This window comes from Mastigoproctus giganteus, chromosome 7, assembly GCF_048544385.1.
Source record: "Mastigoproctus giganteus isolate SK-2022 chromosome 7, ASM4854438v1, whole genome shotgun sequence".
In the NCBI taxonomy this organism is placed as follows: domain Eukaryota; kingdom Metazoa; phylum Arthropoda; class Arachnida; order Uropygi; family Thelyphonidae; genus Mastigoproctus; species Mastigoproctus giganteus.
Genome location: NC_143581.1, coordinates 46,205,606 through 46,226,034, shown reverse-complemented (window position 1 = coordinate 46,226,034; position 20,429 = coordinate 46,205,606). Strand labels below are relative to the sequence as shown.

The 20,429-nt window shown below is 35.9% G+C and overlaps 1 protein-coding gene across 1 annotated transcript in view; it reads right to left on the bottom strand.

Annotated features, from left to right (window-relative positions):
* The window catches only part of LOC150082867 (ras-responsive element-binding protein 1-like), a 54,442-nt gene that overhangs the window by 18,754 nt on the left and 15,259 nt on the right, over window positions 1–20,429 (bottom strand). The window contains exons 3-4 of the mRNA XM_090378303.1: window positions 7,156–7,390; window positions 3,482–3,578 (exon numbers count right to left, since the gene is read on the bottom strand). Coding sequence (XP_090234429.1) covers window positions 3,482–3,578; window positions 7,156–7,390 — 332 coding nt within the window. The remainder of the gene's footprint in view (window positions 1–3,481; window positions 3,579–7,155; window positions 7,391–20,429) is intronic.

The window sequence follows — 20,429 nt, the reverse complement described above, 5'->3', positions numbered from 1 at the left end:
GGTATGGGGAAAGCAATTTGTAGAAGAAAAAAAAAAAAATAGTTCAAATTTCTGCTACCAGGGGAAAAACAGCACTGCACATATGTAAAAGTTGTCATTTACTTCAAGACACTCTGCTTGCACAAATGATATCCTGTTAGATAAAAGCAGAAAGGCCAACGTCACCATTGATAATCATTATAGCTCTTACAAAAAAGGAATGTGCTCTTTTAGTAAAACTGTTCTACCAGAATAATAGAAACGCTAATGCAGCACTACGAGAATATCGGAAACTTAAAAGGTTTCTGTAAAAGACCTTTGACATCAGTGGGGCTTCGAAAACTAATAAAGAAATTTGAAGTGACCAGGGAATTAGGTGTAATTCCAGGCAGGGGAAAACCATGTATTGGAATGGAGGTAGTGGATGAAGTGGCGATTGCAATGGCCTCCAGGTCAGAATGCAAAACACTACCAGTCAGTAGGGCTAGAGGTGTGTCGAGAGACTTGAAACTTCCTTGGTCTACTGTACGTAAAGTGTTTCAAATAATTTTATGCTGGTTCCCATACAAGATTCACATAGTGCAAGAACTAAAGTCTTGTGATCAGCAACAATGAATAGACTTTGCTCTATGATTTCTGGCTCATACGGAACTTGATGATACATGGGCTTGAATGATCTTGTGGTCTGACGAGGCACATTTCACGGGGCTGTAAATGCACAAAACTGCCGAATATGGGGAACTTCTCATCCATCTGCTGTGCATGAAAGACCACTACAAAGTCCATACATTACGGTATGGTGTGGATTCACAGAAGAGTTTATAATCAGACCATTTTTCTTTGAAGAGTCTACACCTGATGGCCCCATAAGGCATATGATAACTAGTGCACAGTACTGCGCTCTTCTAAGAGATCACATTATTCCTGCTCTGCAAGAAAGGTAATGCTTGGAGTCCATAGTGTCCATGCAAGATGGCGCCTCTCCCCACATTGTTCAACAAGGTGAGGAAACTGCTCCATTCAACATTCGGAAATGATCGCATTTCTAGAGACTTTCTGCAGTTCCGACCAGCCCGATCACAGATCTCAATCCCTGTGATTTCTGGCTATAGGGATACCTGAAAGACAGTTTACTGTGGCAGCATACTGATGCTTGTCGATTTGAAAGCAAGCATTAAACAGCATGTAGCCAACATCCCTAATGAGATGCTATGCGAAACTGTGTCGCACGCAGTCCTCTGTTTTCAGAATGTCATCTCAAGTGGAGGAAAGCACATAGAACAATATCTGTAGATTTTTAAGTTTTGATATTAAAATCTAATCCTAAGTATTCCATCTCATGTTTACAATGCCAATTTCTAACCTAGTTGCAGAAATTTGAACTAATTTTTTTTTCTTCTACAAATCGCTTCTCCATACCCTAAATGACATACCCACCAATTTTCACAGTGCTATCTCTAACCATTTTTACACTAGGGTCTCCTGAATAGAGAAACTTATTTTATAACTACCTGGTATTTCCCTCACATTTGTTGGGAGTGAACACTATGTCAAAATGGCTTCTCCACACCAGAAAAAAATTTCATGCCAACCACTCTGCAAAGTCCAATTCAGTAACTACTCAGCAAAATGACTCATGCATGCTATAAACCAACAACAATGTAAATCAACTTATAATTGGCATAAGCAATTTCAAAGCAAAGGCTGTATCTAAAAAATCTTCCAGCAGAGCCCACTTAAAGTTGTAACCATAAACTAATATGCTTCAAAACAACAGTGGTGAATTCTCTAGAAGTGATTGCTTCTGAAAGCTTACAAGTGGCAGTTAGTGCTGGTGCCTAGTAAGAGAATTAGCAATGGCATCTACAAATTTTATGAGAACTACCTCCTGACGTAACTATAAAAAGTGATAGATGGCATGAAGGAGGTGTTTATTATTGTGTGTTAACATTACACATAAGCAGAATAGAATTAAGTACTTTAGTAGCAGAAGGTATGCCTTGAAGGAAACTATCTAGTAAGAGAATGAGCAATACTTCTATGTTTATGCTTTTCAAAACAGGTCTCATAAAAATCAGACATGCTGTTGCTGATTCTCTTACTGTTGAGTTGGGGGGGGGGGAGGGATATGAATTTGAAATTATCCTAAAATCTTTCCAGGGACTAGCAGAGCATATGCTGAAAATTTGTTTATTTAAAAACTTTCCCTCATTGAGCAATGCCAAATATCTGAAACATACTTCCACTTATAAACAAGTATATATAAATTTGTGAATTTTTGGAAAAAATTGCATAATTCTTATTGATCCAATTTTAACCCTTTTGCAATGCATTTTTTCATATTAGGGACCAAAGGAGAATGTGTGTGCATGCGAATGTGTGTTTTTAAAGTTCTTTCAATGCAGTATCAAAATTATATCCATATACATACCAATTCCCTTGAAACTATAGTGTTGCCATCTATTCACCTGTGTTTAAGAAGTAATAGTAGCTGTTTTTTTATATTTATGACAGTTTCAAAAATCAACACAGAAGGATTTACGAAAGATTTGAAATGATGTGCACTTACACAGCTGAAACTGAAGCAATCCTCTGGAATTTTGATCCAAAAGTTGATGAAACTGAATCAAAATAATATGTATATAAATGTAGAGGATATTGCAAGAAAACAATGACGAGCTTTTACTTTTCTATGATTTTTTCCAATTTTTTAAAAAAATAATAAATTCTGATTTTTATTTTATTTTTGCCCAAAATCTTGTTATATGTTTGCCTATAAAGTCAAAATCACAAAAAAAAAACAAAAAACAATAATAATAATAATAATATTTATAAGTGTTTATGTACATAAATTAAGTTTTTGAAAACTTCCAAATTCCTTGAAAAAATTCACTCTGTGTTGAATGCATATAATCCAGAAACCCACTTGCAAAAGGGTGAATGAAATTTAGGATTATTTGACAAATCAATCTAAAAGGTTAAAACAATATTTCATGAAAAATCTATCCACTAGGAACTGAGTTGATATATGCAGATGTTCAGACTTCTGAAGACAGTAAGTACTTTACACATTTGCAAATGCATTTATTGTCTTAATTTATTTTTTATACTTTTAAAAAGAAAAAATAATAACACAAACTAAAGATATTTCAATTACAAAAAACTTCTCAAACAAGGGCAGTGACGTGGCCATAATTTCCATTTAAAAAAAAAAAAAAAACACACACACTTCGGGGAAACTTTTTGTTTCATTACCAGACATTCTGCCTGGCGTAGAATTGTCATTTTTTGTCATGCATGATAGTCCAGGATAACCAGTTGGATTCCAGTTATAACAGTCCTACAATAACTTACATGGCTGTCTGTGAGAGTTAATGATACTAAACCTTCATTGAATGAGTTTGAAAAAAATAAATGAAGGATTGCATATCTCTGTCAAAGGTTATAATTACTATAAATCTATTATATGTTTGGTAATACTATATAATTTATGATGAGTTACCTTTGTCTTTTTTTCTTGCCTTGATTCCATAGAAGTATCCACATTTATAGTTTTGCTTGTAGTGGTCAGCTCATCAGAAGGCACACAGGAAATGCCACTACATGAAAATACACTCTAATTAACTTTGCAAGAATTCATTATACTGATGGAAATGCAATCAGCAAAATATGCTTGGCATCAATTGAACTACTAAGTAGTAAACACCTTTTTACAGTTACTTTTTCTGCTGGAAAAAAAAAAAAAAAAAAAACTGAAACCACCCCTTTCTTAGACAAAACAAAAGTCCTTCTATATTAAGAAAATAATTGATACAAAATAGGAAGGCAGACACTTCTTAAATGATTAATAATAAAAATGTAAGAAAGTGCTATGGTTTAGAAAAATGAGCGAAAGGCCTGTGTTATGAATAGCTATAAACTGGAACGAGGTTGTTAGCTATCTTAATATACTATTGGTTTAAGAGTGATAGCATATCCCAAGAGTATAATAATAAAAATAAGAATAAAGATAAATCTAAAAAGGTATCTGGTAGGTAAAAATGAATTTCGTTAACATGTGGGAAATCTAGTTAACATTCTGTCAACTCCTCTGATTCATGTGGTAATACCAGAGTATAAACTCCGGCACAACCACATAGCTTACAAATACAGGAACTCTACGATTTACATAATATTCGACTTAGCAAATTCGACTTTGTGTAAGTTCTTGCTGGCCGGTGCAAACTGAGAAAAATATATGGAAACTTATTTTGCAGCTGTAGGAATAAATAGAGATATTGTGAAAATATTGTAATGTGAACCCATAACAGTTTTTTTTTTTTTTTTTTTTTTTTTTGTAATTCGTTCCAAGTCCTTGGAAGTTGAAAATTTCTTTATATTACTAAGCTATTTATCTCTCTAAAAGGTCATATTTATAATGGAAATTGCACTACCCTTTCATCATTATCATATGTTCCTGTTATAAGAATAAATTTTGAACACCTTTGTGATATTTTTCTAAAGCATATTTCTGGAGGTCATGACCAAAAAACAAAAACAATTTCCACTTTTCGGTTTATTGGGCTTTTCTGTTAGTGCATCTGATTATAAATGGGTAGTAAACTCTATCTTATTGCACTTGCGATAATACCGATAACTGCAATTGTGTGAATTTTTACATTATTATGGTTAAGTGTGTTTCCCCTTCCATGAAACCTTCAATCATATAAAACCATGAGCATCAGAAATTATGTACTAGGTACATAATGAGTTGCTACTGCTCTACTCTGAGACTGATACACTGCGGCAGCTGTTAAAAACGTCTTTACTGCAGGAACTCATTTATGAAACTGGTACAGTAAAAAAAAAAAAAACATTATGAAACACTGGTACAGTAAAATGAATAAAAAGGTATTGCTGCATTATTTTTATTGAAAAATAATTTCAGTACAATGAAATACAATGAATAGAATTCTAACAACAGATGATAATTTATCCATCATCGCCATTCTCATCTCCTCATCAACAGTTTTCTTGTCGGTAAAGAAATCATCATCAATTTATTTTGATTTAAGAAATTCTTCATTATTTTCCACTGCCAGTCCATTCTCATCATCAACTAGGTAAAATCACCCAAGAAATCATTAAATTAGTTCTACAATATGAAATGAATGTGAAACTGAACTCACACAATTGGATAAAAAACAGAACACTAAACTGGAATAAACATATCAAACAAATGCAAGATTAGTAAAAAGAAATGAGACTGAATACCAAAAGACAAGAGGAGCCTAGGAAGACCTAAATTAAGGTAGGATTAATCAAGCTGGAAAATTGAATGGGCACAACATACTACAAGCATAATGTGGTAAGGATAAAGAAGAGGAAGAAGATATTAATATTCAGTCTTTATTTCTACCATTTATATCACTTCCTTCACAAATTGAAGGAAGTAATAGAAATGAAAAGAGTACAAAAAAGAAAAAAAATATATATTCAGCATCTGAAATTTCCCCATACTTCAACTTATTCTTTTAATGGCAGCATTGCTTTTTGCTCACATCTGTATCACGTATTTATCTGTAGAAGTGTGTCTTCACAGACAAATTTACATGCTGAAAAACCTGAACTAATTCATGGGTAAAAACCTGATTCTTCTGCCTGAAATGGCTAACTACAGACTTGATTGACTGAGAGGAGTCAAACCGAGATTTCTCTACATGATGGCACACAGTGAAGCATCATGCCAACTCAGCTGCCATGGGAGAAGCTTAACCTCCACAGTTCATTCTCATATACATATTAACATCACACTATGCCAGTGTTTCTCAAAGGGTGTGCCGCGTCACATTAGTGTGCCGCAAAATTTTCCAAGTGTGCCGCGAAATTTAGAAATTTCTTCTTCTATGACTACGTAGGTGTGCCGCGAAATTTTTCTTCTTTGGAAAATGTGCCACGAGAGTAAAAAGATTGAGAAACACTGCACTATGCTACTTCTTCCTCAACTGCTTATAATACTTTGAGATTTGAGATCATGGCTTGAGGTCCAGGCTGAACCAGTTTGGTTTGGTTCCCTCTGGTCTGTGTGAGTGTGGGGCAGTGAAGACCAGTCTTCACAGTGCCCTCAACTGTTATAATTATTTGGATATTAGATCTGAATTAGAAAGAGGTACTTTTGTATTAAATGATGGTTCTCTTCCAGAATTCTTTTTAGATAAAAGTTTATTTAAATTGTTTTTAAGAGTTTATAAATAAGGTTTTTAAAAGAGTCGGAATTCTGTCTACATATGGCATACCTCCGCGAGGTCTGGACGGAAACTGAACGCTTTGGACAGCATTCAGTTTTGAATAAAACCGAATAAAATTTTATTCAAAATTTTAATATTGTTGTTTAGATTGTTATGTAATTATTCAAAATTTAATAATTATTGTAAATATAATTCATTCTACCGTATGAATGAAATGTAAATATTGTATATAGATAATTATTATTATATAGATAATTAGTATATTATTACATATTTATTATATTTACTCCTTTTTATTGTATTGGTTTATTTATATATATATATATATATATATTTATTTTTTTTAATTTATAAATAAGCTTTGGGTAGTAATAAATTTTAGTGGATGAAATTAATGCATATGGACTTCGGTCCTGGTGGTGCCTTTTAGGGAAGTGCCTAACATGTCCAATACTTTGAGATCTACTGCAACATCACAGTAGTGAGCAGCTGAACAACAAAAGCTATAATTAAAAATTAATCGACTAAATTCTGGTCATAATGAGAAATTGTAATCTCAATTTCTCATTATGACCTTTCAAGATATATATATTATTAGCATATGGTGCAAGAAAGCATTATGCTGCACCAGCCAAAACAAAAATTTATGAATTACCCTGTGTGTGAGAGAGAGAGAGAGAGAGAGAGAACAAGAACTAGAAGGGAATCACCAAGAAAGAGAAGAATGATGATATCCAGCTCAGGACTCTGGGTATGCCAAGCCCATACTCACCAGATGTGAGCCCCTGGGGTACAGTTTTGATAATGTAAAACTAATTGCTAGTAATTGAACTGTGACTAAAAAAAAAAAAAAAAGCATAACAGCATTATTTAGATTAACTTTCACTGTAGTTACCCCCAGCAATGAACCACTTTCTGATAAGCATAAATATGGAAAACATAGATTTACTAGTTATTTACCTTTTCTTTAGATCCTTTAAGCCCTTCCTTTTTCTTTTTAAGAACTGTATCCTGAACCATATTAACCTTATTATTTATTTCTTTTTCTTCACAAATATCATTAGTTACTGATCCATTCTTTCTTCTAAGTGATCTCTTATTTTCATTTTCAGGAACAGGTTTCAAAACTTTTTCAGATGTGTTAGTTTCCTTGCAATCAAGGTTTTTTTCTGCTGTTGATGAATCTAAAACAAAATACATCAATTATAAATTACAAATAATTAATATATATAAATGATACATTGAAACAGATAATGCAAACACACAGAATTTCACTGGCTGGTTGTATGCTGGATCAGATTATGAGCTAAGTAATATAAGTGAGTGCTGTTGTTTGTTATTTTGGTTTTTAGGAGCATTAGCAACTAAGGCCATATTGCTCCGGGGATATGCAGTGGTCATTCCGTGACCTTTCCGCATCCTCTGCATTTGGTGGTCACAGGCTCGAACCCCAGTCTAATCAAGAAGCGTGTGCTGCGCACTGCTGCTCCTGCCCACCTGGCTACGGAGGCGCCATAAGTGAGTGCATAGGACCTATTTTTTGAGGATTCCAAAATTACGCTGTGCTAAGACCCGTGACAATTTTAATCTGGCTCTGATGGCAAACCATCATTGCTTAGAAGATTATTATTATTATTACTATAATGCATATGGTGCAAGGAAGCCTGAGGCTTATGCTGCACCAGCCAAAAAGAAAAAAAAAAATTTCTGATTCACCCTGAGAGAGAGAGAGAGAGAGAGAGAGAGAGAGAAAGTAGAAGGGAATCACCAAGAAAGAGAAGAATGATGATATCCAGCTCAGGATCCTGGGTGTGCCAAGCCCATACTCACCAGATGTGAGCCCCTGGGGTCACTTATGATAGAGAGCTTCAGAAAGCCTTGAAGTAAGGGATTTGCAGGCTGAAATGATAAAAACCCAACACACAAAAAGCATTAGAACTTATATTACTTAGTGCCACATATGATCATATGGTTAGAAGGCAAAAAAGAAAGAAGATACCTGTTGACAAACTTGAATTCTATAAACTGTAATTTTTGGGAAGATATATATGCAGGAAGTTGTTCAGAAAATAGAGGGATAAATGAAGAAGAGAAAAAGTTGGTTCTGTAAGTTTAGAGTTGGACAGCTAATGAATACTGACTGCTTGTAGCAGGTGTTCAGATTTGTTTGGAAGAGTGGGAAAATTATAGATGCCAATTCAGAAGAACTGTATCCATGGAAGCTTCTATAGAAAGAGCATAAAGCAGAAACTGAATGTGTATGAGACAGAGTGGAGGGACTTTCTAAAAGATGGGTCATTAATTAACTTTATACCCTCTTTTAAACAGAATCAAGAAGCTTGAAAGAGGTTTTCAGGACACCACCCCAGATGTGAAAACAATAAACAATATTCCATGGTAGGGCAGATTTGAGGTTTGTACAGAGTGAGTAGTTGTTTAAAAGAAATATAACACTGATTGTGAAAAAGAAATCCAGTTTTATTTTTATGCAGAGGATGCAATATTTGTGATGCGATTATACCAAGAGAGATTAGAAGTCAGGTTAATCTCTAAGAGAGATATGTGATCTTGTCTAGAAATGAGTGCTGCTGAATATCAACACAGGTGCAGTAGACCATTTTTTGTAAGAAATAAGACAGGACTGAATTTTAGAAGGATTGAAATTAACTAAGTTTTCTTTGCTCCACTGAAGGATTACCTAGAGATCAGCATTTAATGAATTTGTGTTTTATTTTCGAAAAGTTGAAGCTGTTTGTGCAGGGCAAGATTTCTCAAACTGGAAGGTGAAATATAGGGTGCTATCATCAGCAAAACTATGGTTAGGGTTTCCAGTCAGTGGAAGAAGGTCATAAATATATAAGAGGAAAAGAGTGGGAGAAAGAACTGAACCTTGGGAACACCAGCATTAGTGGAGAAGTTAGAAGATGGAGCCAACTACCATCACTTGCAAGTTGTGGTCAGAGAGGAAAGTGGACACCAGATTTCAAAAATTAGTCAACAATCTGCAAGACAGGAGCTTGTTTAGAAGACCTTTATGCCAAACACAATCAAAAGCCTTAGAAATGTTAAGGACAACTGCTTGAGTTTCATTAAACTTTTCCATCAAATCTGTCCATAGCTGAGTAACAAATAATCTATCACAAGTAGATCAGCAGTGATGGAATCCATATTGGTAATCATTGATACCATCAAGATAGTTTAAGAGTTGGCAGTTAATTGATTTGTCCATTACTTTGGAAAGAGTAGAGGTAAGTGCAATTGGACAATAATTAAAAGGGGAATGGATTTATCACCCTTTTTAGGAACTAGATGATATCAGCACAATTTCCAAGTGGAAGAAAAAAGGTGAGCGGAATAAGAAAGTGTAAAAAGGCAACAGAGGAGCAAAGTTGGGTGCACAGGTTTTGAGAGCAAGCAGAGAAATGTCATCAGAACCTAGAACTATTTTGACATCAAGACTGTTCAGAATTTTTGTAACATCCTTCTGTTGGAAGACCATGGGAGGCATTGCGTGGATTGTACTGGTTACGACAGGAGGTTATTTACCAAGATCATTGACACAAGGGTTAGAAAAAGAAAAACAGATTTAAATAAATACACCAACCGTTTTGATTAAAATAGTTTAATACTGTAAAAATATATGGGGGCGTCAGGATGGCGACTAAAAAACAGTCTGGGGGAACACATGAGAGCCATACAGACTGCAGAGTTCAATAAGTCCGCGATTGCTGAGCATTATTGGGAAAAACAGCACCAAGTCTCCTCCGAGAATGTTGTCATTCTTGACCGGGCGCACAGGTTCTGGGACCGTAAGTGGTTGGAGAGTTTGTGGATTGGCTCATCCGAAAACAGTAGCATGAATAGGGATAGGGGTGTTCGGCTCCACCCCCATCTTGGAAACTGTAGTCCTTGCAAGAGATGAGCGCTTCTTGTTTCCACATTCTTGAGCCACTTCCGGTTCTGGTGCACGTGAAAGTAATACTGAACATGCGCCTGGTCAGCCATGTGTGCCGTGAACCTGATACTAAAGGATGTGTTGCCCAAGTAGCATTGTTGTTGAGAAAGGAGGCGGACGCCCCCGAAAGCTACAATCATTGTTTTATCGCTTTTAATTTTTGTATTTTAACATTTTTGTAATATATTTTATTTTATAGTGAATAAGTTTTGTAATATTATTTTACAGTATTCACTGTATCGCTTGGTACATTTTATCATATTTATATTTTTATATTTTTAGAGTATTAAATTATTTTAATCAAAATGGTTGGTGTATTTATTTAAATTTGTGATATGAACTATTCTCCCAACCTTAGAGGCCTTTTTGAGGATAAAGAAAAACAGAATGCTAGTAAATCAGCTTTGTCATTAGCTGAGGATGCACAAGAACCATCAGGTTGTTAAAGAAACAAGAATATTGATGAATGGAAATTGCAGCCAATAGCTTTGGCAAGAGACTGCTCAACAATCATTTGGACAATAAGTCTTCTACTCTTAGCCTGTTCAAAATCAAGTTTGGATTGATTAATAATTGTTTTGAAATTGTTGCAAGCATTAGTATAGGCAGAAAATTAAGATGGTGATTTGCATAAAAACCAATTGCAATATGCTATATTCTTATCTTGAACAGCCTTAGCACATTTTGGAAAACCAAGGTTAAGGTTTTGAACAGAAATGAGGGACAAAATTTTAGGCTGGAATACAGAATAAAGGATTTCAGACCTACAAGAATAATTTCACTGACATGAAATGAACAAACATTCTGAACAATAATCCAACCAAGGTAAGGAGGAATAGAAATCACAGAGATCATACCATTTCATGTTCCTGTAATGCCACACATGAAGCTGAGAACAGCATGAGAGAGATTGTCACCAAGTTGTGATCTGAGATGTCTAACTGACCACTAACATTGACAATGTACTTGAAAGGGTTGTTGGTGAGAAAAAAAAACAAGTGTGTTGGATGTGTGGTTAGGATTATCTAGTACTGGTATCTAATGACCTTGCTTAGCTTATTCATTACATAACAGAATATCAGACCATCCTAGTTACACACCCAACATCCTTGTTCTTTTTCTCACCAACATTCTTTCAAGCATACTGTAAATGTTAGTGATCCTTTACACAACAAAATTTAACACTTTAGAAGCAATTTCAATTTTAAATAATGTAAAAAATATAGCAGCCTCTAAAATACTTCCTTGAACATTTCTTGTTTAGAGTGTGCACTTGCTGAATTTATGAATTGCTTCAAATGATATCGAAATTCACTGTAATCCCACTGAATAAATAAATGCCAATAATTATTTTTGATGTGTCCCATATTCATATACTACAATTGCTAACAACTAGTGGTTCTTTTATGTTAAGATCTTTAATATTTGATGAGTCTTAATCAGGTCAAAAATATGCAGCCATGCTAAATAACTGTGGTGTGAAACTGCCACATCAATGAAGTCGTTAGCACTTCTCTTACCTTGTGGTTATCAAGGAGTATAAGCCAATGCTAGACTACTTATAATGATATATAACATGGTACCACCCTTTATACTGTCAGTGCAATAGTTGAGAAGAACGTTTTTTTCTCCTCAACTATTGCACTAGCAACAATTGTATACAGGATGGTTAGAATTAAACCACGTCAATGTGAATGCTTGTAGATGGAAATCGCCTATTTGAAGAGAAACTAAAATTCAGAATAAACAAATCACAATTTGGAAATGAATGCCAAAGGGATTAAAAAAAAAAGTCCCATAAATTGCCAAAAGGGAAAATTGGCACTGATGAAGCTATCTGCACAAATTATACACTGTTGATGTGCAGAGAAGAGCTATAAGAAAAGATGATAATATAACAGATTCAGCATAAGACTTATAGTGAGAGATCAAAGTTTTGGCAATTAAGCTCTATCACCAAAACAATTCCTTAACTGCTATTCATAAATATCAAAGACAGAAAAGATACACAATCGACCTCTGTCACAAACTAGACTATGTAAAACAATACAGAAATTTTAGGAAATGATGTTCTATATTTTTGTGACGGTGTTGATGAGAAGGATGTTGCAATGACTAAGAATGCAGCACAAAAATCACATTTCACTACTATTAGCATAAATGGTTGCACAACTGGTCAAATGTATGCAAGGTTCTATGAAGTATACTACACCAGTACCCATATAAGTGGCACACAGTGCATCAATTTATTCCAACTGATCCTGAGAAACATTTTAATTTTGCTCTTCAGCTCCTAGCTAGAACAGAGACTGAATAATATAGGAAACTGGGCTTAGAACATCCTGGGATGTATGGGACATACTTCTAACTAGAGTCAAATTTATGTCTAGACAAATTATAGATCCTATGTCTAGGGTCTATAATTTTTTAGACCCCAGTGACAATCGCTAACTCAGGTTTCATTATTTTAATGATGTTATTTTTTTTTTAATTAGGCACAGACAATTGTAAATGGTTCCTTTAGACATGCTACAATCATTATACTATTTTTTAAATTAAAAGATTACCTCAAATTACTCTTTCAAGCATCATTACTTGAAATTTCTTCCCAGACCACTATAAAAGGGATGCATGTAAACATATTTTGTCTAGGGTCTGTTATATGGATATTTTTTCTAGGTCCCACAAATTAATAAATGTGCCCTTACTTCCAACTGACCTATCAACACTCAGAACTGCTGAATATGATCATCATACCCATGAGTCACTGATGAAATTCTATTTCATCAGTGAAATAGAATTTCACTGATGAAATAGAACCACCTATTCCACCTATCCTAAAAAGGATAGGTGGAATAGGACCAGGGTATGTCTGCCAGGGGCAAAGGTTGATGACGTTGTGGAGCGGATATCATCTTTTAAGGGCACAAAAGGTGATATAGTTGTACACGTTGGCACCAATGATATTAAGAGTAGGAGACTGGCGGAATTACTTAGCAAGTACAGATCACTGTTGAAAAAAAGCCGTGAATTAGGGTTGAACTTGAAAGTGTCTGCAATTCTGCCCAGACACGATAGGAGGGAGTATATGATGAGAGCCTTGTCGATCAATTCGGCCCTGGAGGGATTGTGCAAGGCTCAAGGGGTAGAATTTTTTTCAGCCTGGACTGTACTTGTTAACAGGAGAGATTGCTTCTACAGGGATGGGATACACTTAAATAGAAAGGGTGCAAGAATTTTTGCTGATGCTGTCGAGGCAGTGTTAGGTGGGTCGGAAAACTGCTAGTTGGGGGGGATACAAGGACTAATAGATTAACAGTAGCCACTGGCAGAGGTGGAAGTGATTCTTGCACTGCTTCTATTGAGCAGAAGTCTGAAAAACAAGATGCAGGATATTTCAGAGACTGCTGGTAGTCATTGCGGTACAAGTAAACACATGGGTTGTGTTAGGGTAGCTAAGAATAGAAACAGGTGCATGTATACCTGCGTGTACACCAATGCTAGGAGTTTGGTAAATAAATTTGATGAATTTGAGGTATTGCTCAAAACATCAAAGGCAGATATTGTTGGGATATCAGAGACGTGGTGTCACACAGATATAAGTAATGCGGAACTGGAATTTGGGGAATACAATGTGTATAGAAAGGATAGACAGGACAGGAGGGGAGGAGGGGTTATGCTATTAATTAAGAAACACATAAAGTCCAAGGAAGTGAAGCCAGTCGACATCGATGGACAGGGCAGTGTCGAGTCAGTTTGGTGTGACATAAGCATAGGGAAATCAAAATTGAGAGTAGGAGTGTGTTATAGGCCTAATGACTCTGATGAGTATAATAAGATATTGTACAGGGAAATAGAGTGGGCCAGTAAATCAGAGAGTCTTATAATGGGGGATTTTAATTTCCCAGATATTGACTGGAATTTGTGGGTTGGTCACTCAAACACTAGCAAGGCTTTTGTGGATTTATTGGATGATTGTTTTCTACATCAGCATGTTCGTGAGGCAACAAGAGGGAGCAATACTCTTGATCTGATTATCAGTAGTGATTCTTCATGCATTAAGAACCTGCAGATAAATGAACCACTAGGTGGCAGTGATCACAGTATGTTGAAGTGGGATTTACTCAAGGAGGTAACTACCATCAGAGGTAAAGGGAAGGGTTTTTGTTTTCGTAAAGGAGACTATGATGGTCTGAGACAGTATTTAAATTCTGTGCAGTGGGACCAACTGATGATGTTACCAACAGCAAACTCAAAATGGGAAGCATTCAAGGAACTAATCTTGGAGGCTACCAGGCTTTACATACCAACTAAGAAATATTGTTCAAGGTTTAGGCCTAAATGGTTGTCAGATGAACTAATGAGACATGTGGCAGAGAAGAAAAATGCATGGGATACATACAAATTAATGGGTGACATGGAAGCCTATGATAGATATAAGTTGGTCTGTAACCAAGTCACAAAGGAGATTAGGCAGGCAAAGGCAGACTACGAAAAATCATTGGCAAAGGATGCAAAGAAAAACAGAAAAGAGTTCTTTACATACTTGAACTTGAGAAGGAAAGGGATGAATCAGATTGGTTCACTGGATATTGATGGTTCAACAGTTGAGGATCCTGCTCAGGTGGCTAACAATCTAAACGAGTATTTTGCATCTACATTCACGCATGAGGAGTTATTCAGGAAGGAGAATGATGTAGGTAAAGTAAACATTGGCAGTGAGCTGGATGATTTTGTAATAACTGAGAGGAAAGTGGAGGAGAGATTGTTGAGGATAAACATAAAAAAGGCACCTGGGGTGGATGGGATCTATCCAGTTATATTAAAGGAGGCAGCAAAGGAAGTATGCAAACCCCTAGCCATAATTATGAGAGCTTCTTTGGACTCAGGGGAGGTACCCATAGACTGGAGATGTGCAAATGTAACCCCAATTCACAAAGGAGGATCAAAGGCTGACACAAGTAATTATAGACCTGTTAGTTTAACTTCTGTTCCAGGTAAATTAATGGAGGCACTGGTTAAAGAAGCACTGCAGGATCATCTAGACAAGAATTCCGTTATAGCTCAGACGCAGCATGGTTTTGTTAAGGGCAGGTCTTGCCTGACCAATTTGATTGGATACTATGATGTAGTCACAAAAGAACTGGATGCAGGGAATAACTTTGATATTATATATTTGGATCTTAGAAAGGCTTTCGATACTGTTGCACATGGAAGACTGCTGCACAAATTGGAGCAGTGTGGCATTGGAGGCAAATTGCTGCTATGGATAAGGGGATGGTTGAGTGGCAGAAGACAGAGAGTGGTAATCAATGGACACTGCTCAACGTGGACTAATGTTATTAGTGGAGTTCCTCAAGGTTCAGTGTTGGGTCCGTTGTTGTTTTCGGTGTTTATGAATGATATTGATGATGGGATATCAAGTTTAATGTCCAAGTTTGCAGATGATACAAAGGTTGGCAGGGTCGTTAAGGACACTACTGACGCTATGCTGCTGCAACAGGATCTGGAAAGGTTGAACAGATGGGCTGAGAGGTGGCAAATGAAGTTTAACATTGACAAATGTAAAGTACTACATATGGGATACAGTAACCCCAGAGCAACGTATCAACTCTGCGGTACTACACTGACAGTGGTGGAGAATGAAAAGGACCTGGGGGTAATTGTGCAGGCAGATATGAAGTTCTCTGAGAAGTGCAGACGAGCTGCAAGAGTAGCTCATGGTGTCTTGTCAATGATATACAGGAATTTTTCTAGCAGGGATAAGGAGGTGATTATTCCCTTGTATAAGGCAATGGTTAGGCCACATCTTGAGTACTGTATACAGGTCTGGAGGCCTCATTTCAAGAAGGATGTAGAGCTGCTGGAACGGGTACAGAGAAGGGCAACAAGATTAGTAAATGGAACAAAGGGTTGCTCTTACGAAGAAAGGCTTAAGTTTTGCAAATTACAGAGTCTGGAGACTAGGCACCGGCGAGGTGATCTGATAGAGGTGTATAAGGCTTTGAATGGTTTGAGCATGCTCAATGCCAATGGGATTCTTCATCTTGCTCAGAATAATCACCTCAGAGGGCATAAATTCAAATTGAGGAAGGACGGATGTCGGATAGATGTGCGGAAATTTGCCTTTGGCCAGCGGGTGGTTGGTTGGTGGAACCGACTTCCATCACTTGTTGTTGAAGTTGATAGCCTAAACAAATTTAAAGCTCAACTGGACAGGTATTTCGAACGAACGGAGGGGTGAAATGGGAGTGGGTTTTTTTTTTTTTTTTTTTTGGCTGATGCTGAATAAGCTTGCTTTCTTGCATCATATGCCTCTACTAATGCTAATGAAATTCTATTTCATACCCATATGTTACTATATGGTGTGGTCTCACTAGAGAATCTTTCTTCTTTGAGAAGATTCAGCTGTAACGTGCACTGGGATTAGTGTGTTATTCTCAAACCATAAAGCTACAGAATCCTTGGAAAAGTAGTTTTCATATAGGATGGAGAATAACTGCATATTACTTGTCCAGTAATAAGACTGCTATTATAACATGTTTCCTCTCTGTTCCCAACAACTTGGCTACCTTGCTCACCCAACCTTAATAATTTGAATTTTTGGTTTTGGAGTTATTTGAAGAACCAGATGTACCTGGATGACACTCAATTTCTGGCACATATAAAAGATAGCACAGCAATGCATACTGGGAACATTGTAATAATAATTAAAAAAATGAGGTTTTCCACAGTTCCAGTATATAATGTTTCATCGATGGATGAAACATTATATGGATCATTGGGCAGTTTGGCAAACATTACTGTCTGAGAAAGACATCTACTATTTGCAATCTGAATAAATCTATTGCACAGGTGCACAATGTGTCGTGTCTCCAGTGTAACTTTATAGAATTTTTTTTGTGTTATTCCTTCCCGTGCTGCTTCAAATACTGTTCTAAGTTCTGCTCCATGCAATTAGACAATTACCACTACAGGCCCTTGTGATATGGTTAATTATAAACAACTCTGTATTTTTCCTCCATTTATAGCACTGTTAAATTTATAAACAATACATTTTTGAGTAGAACATGTTATTATCTTGTTGGATCAGTTATATAGATTATAATTATATAGAGTTAATTAAGTTCACTCAATTAATCATAGTTATGAGTTTAATTAAACAATATTATTTAGATGTAAACAGGGATTTGACAATATTTGGAAAAGTAGAAAAACTAGGAAGACATTTTATTTATTTTACTTATATTTTATTTATTTTAATTTTAGTTTTTGATGACAGAGGATAGCTTTTATGCCCCTGACTAATGCTGGTGGTCTTCTCTGCACCCATTCCAACAGATCTACATCCTTTTTTTAAAACGAGGCTTCCAGACATATGCAGTACTCAAGGTAAGGCCTAACCACTGCCTTATACAACAAAACAGTCAACTCCTTGTGCCTGCTGGCAAAATTGCTGTATATCATAGACAGAACCTAATCGACTGTCCTAGTAGCCTGTCTATACTGCTCAGAGAACTTCATGTTGGACTATACAATTACCCCCAGTTTTTTTTTGTTCTCCATTATCTTGAGTGTGTTATGTTATTCTGGAATTACTGCTACCCATATGTGATACCCACATTTTATCAATATTAGACCTCAATTGCCACTTCTCAGCCCATCTGCCTAACTTCCCTAGGCTTATTGTAGTATTAGCATACTCTGATTCTGATATAACACCCTGCAAACCTTTGTATAATCAGCAAACATAAATGTTAAACTTTATATGACTTTATCAATATCATTAAAAAATATTGTAAACAGTAAGGAGCCCAGCACTGAACCCTGAAGGACTACAGTAATAACATTAATCCAAGATGCAGTGCCCATTAATAACCATTCTCTGTCTTCTGCCATCCTTCATCCACAGCACTAACTTGCTCCTATTGCCACACTAATTCAATTTGTACAGCAGTCTTTCATGCAGAGCAGCATCAAAAGCTTTACTGAAATTTAATTATATGATGTCAAAATTACTTTTTTGCATCCAGTTCCTTTGTTGCTGCATCGCAGTAGCTAATCATACTGGTCAGACAAGATCACCCCTTAACAAATCGGTGCTATGATTTCTGTATGACTGCATTCCTGTTGAGGTGATCCTCCATTACTTTTCCTGGAACAAAAGTCAAAGTTACAGGTAATTACTGATTTTGCCCTATGACCTCTTTGAAAATAGGGGAGACAGTTGCACACCTATACTCTATAGAAACCTCCTCTGAGCATAATGATGTTCTCATAATGATAGCTAATAGTTTGCTTACTTATTTTTTTCCACTGTTTTTAATAGAACTGAATAGTTTCTGTCATATCCAGGTGCCTTGTTCACTCTTCATTTCAACTATTTCTCTTCCACTTCCCCTGTCAATTATCACAAAATGAATTTAGCTCCCAATTATATACCATGTTATAACTGGGAACTAAATGAATCACCTTTAACGTGGTATACTTCTAGTATCCCTGTCCCTAAACACTTTTTCATATGTGAAGGTAAATGAAAAATATATTTATTCAGTTTGTCAGCAACTTGAATAAGATCATCAATAGTTATACTATTCAAATCTAGCAGATCAATATGATTCAACCCCTCTATTGTTAACATAAGCAAAAAGTTCTTTGAGTTCTAAGAAAAAGATTTCTCATAATCTGCCCTAGCTTACCAAACTCCCTAAGTGACTTGATTGCCGACTTGTTTGTACTTATTGTACATTTCTCTATCTCCTGATAATTTATAACCATTCCATGCATTTTTCTTCTGTGACAGTAGTCTCGTCATTTCATCTAACATGTATTTAGGTTTAAGCCTTAAACAACTCTTAACTGGTATAAAAAGCCTAGTACTTTCCACAATTACTTTCTTGAATGCTTCCCACTTAGAATTTGAAGTTGGTAATGTCTTCAGCTGGATCCACTGAAAGGAATTTATAAACTGTCTAAGACCACTGCATTCACCTTTATGAAATCAAAGTTTCTTCCTTTTTTCCTTGCTAGTAGTTATATCCTTAAGCAACTGTTATATCAACAAACTATAGTCACTGCCACAAAGTGATTTCTTTACCTGGAGATACTTAATGCATAAAGAATCATTGCTGATAATCAGATCAGAGTACCCTTTTCTCTTTTTGTCTCTCTAACATTCTGGCATAGAAAACAGTCATCCAGTAAATCTGGAAAGGTTCTGCTACTGTGTGTGTGTGTGTGTGTGTGTGTGTGTGTGTGTGTGTGTGTGTGTGTGTGTGTGTGTGTGTGTGTGTGTCCACAAGTTCCAGTCAATATCTGGAAAGTTAAAATTCCCTATTATAAAACATTCTGATTAACTGGCCTACTATTTATATATATAACTGTGCATTACGGTCATCAGCCATTTGGCCTGTAACATGTTTGTACTGTCATTTTTGTTTTCCCTTGACTGGCAACATTCCTGTTACCCAAGTGGTACAGCTGCTCAGCTGCAAAGACCTTTAATTTTTCAGTGTTATGCTTCAACTGTCATTTTACATCCCATCTAAATAGTTTATCTAGGTCTTGCTGAAGCAGTATGTCTTGATAGCTGTCATTAATTGCCTTGTTCATTTTTATTCAGTGAACTTAGACATTTTCACAAAATGAATGTGAAATATCTACATTAGAAACAGTAAGCAGCCAACCCCAAACTTCATTAAACCTCATTCATGAGGTTAGTTCATATCTGCTATCAACTAACTATCCCTATATCTAATAGTAACTTGACCCCAATGACATTGGGGTCAAGTTACTAATGTCGTTGTGGAAGTTGATAGGTTAAATAAATTTAAGGAGGAACTGGACAGGCATTTGGAGGGAATGGTGTGATTTTTTTTTTTTTGGCTGAGGCTGCATAAGCTCATACACTTGCTTTCTTGCATCACATGCCACTATTACTACATCACAGTTGTTCATGTGGGACTGTATTAAAAACTTTACTCAGATCCAAGTAAATACTGTAATTCCAAAATTGCTCCTTACATCCAATTCTTTTGCAGCACTCTCATACAAGTTAATCTGATTAGTCAAATATGATCTCCACTTAACAAATCCATGCTATAAATCTCTTATTATTCCTGTTTACATGATCTAGTATTACACCTTTAACTAAGAACTCCATAATCTTCCCAAGCACAGAAGTCATACTCCTACTTTCATTTCTGTTTTCTTGATGTTTATGTCACAATAAACAGACTCAATGCAGTCATCTACTGGATCTACTCATT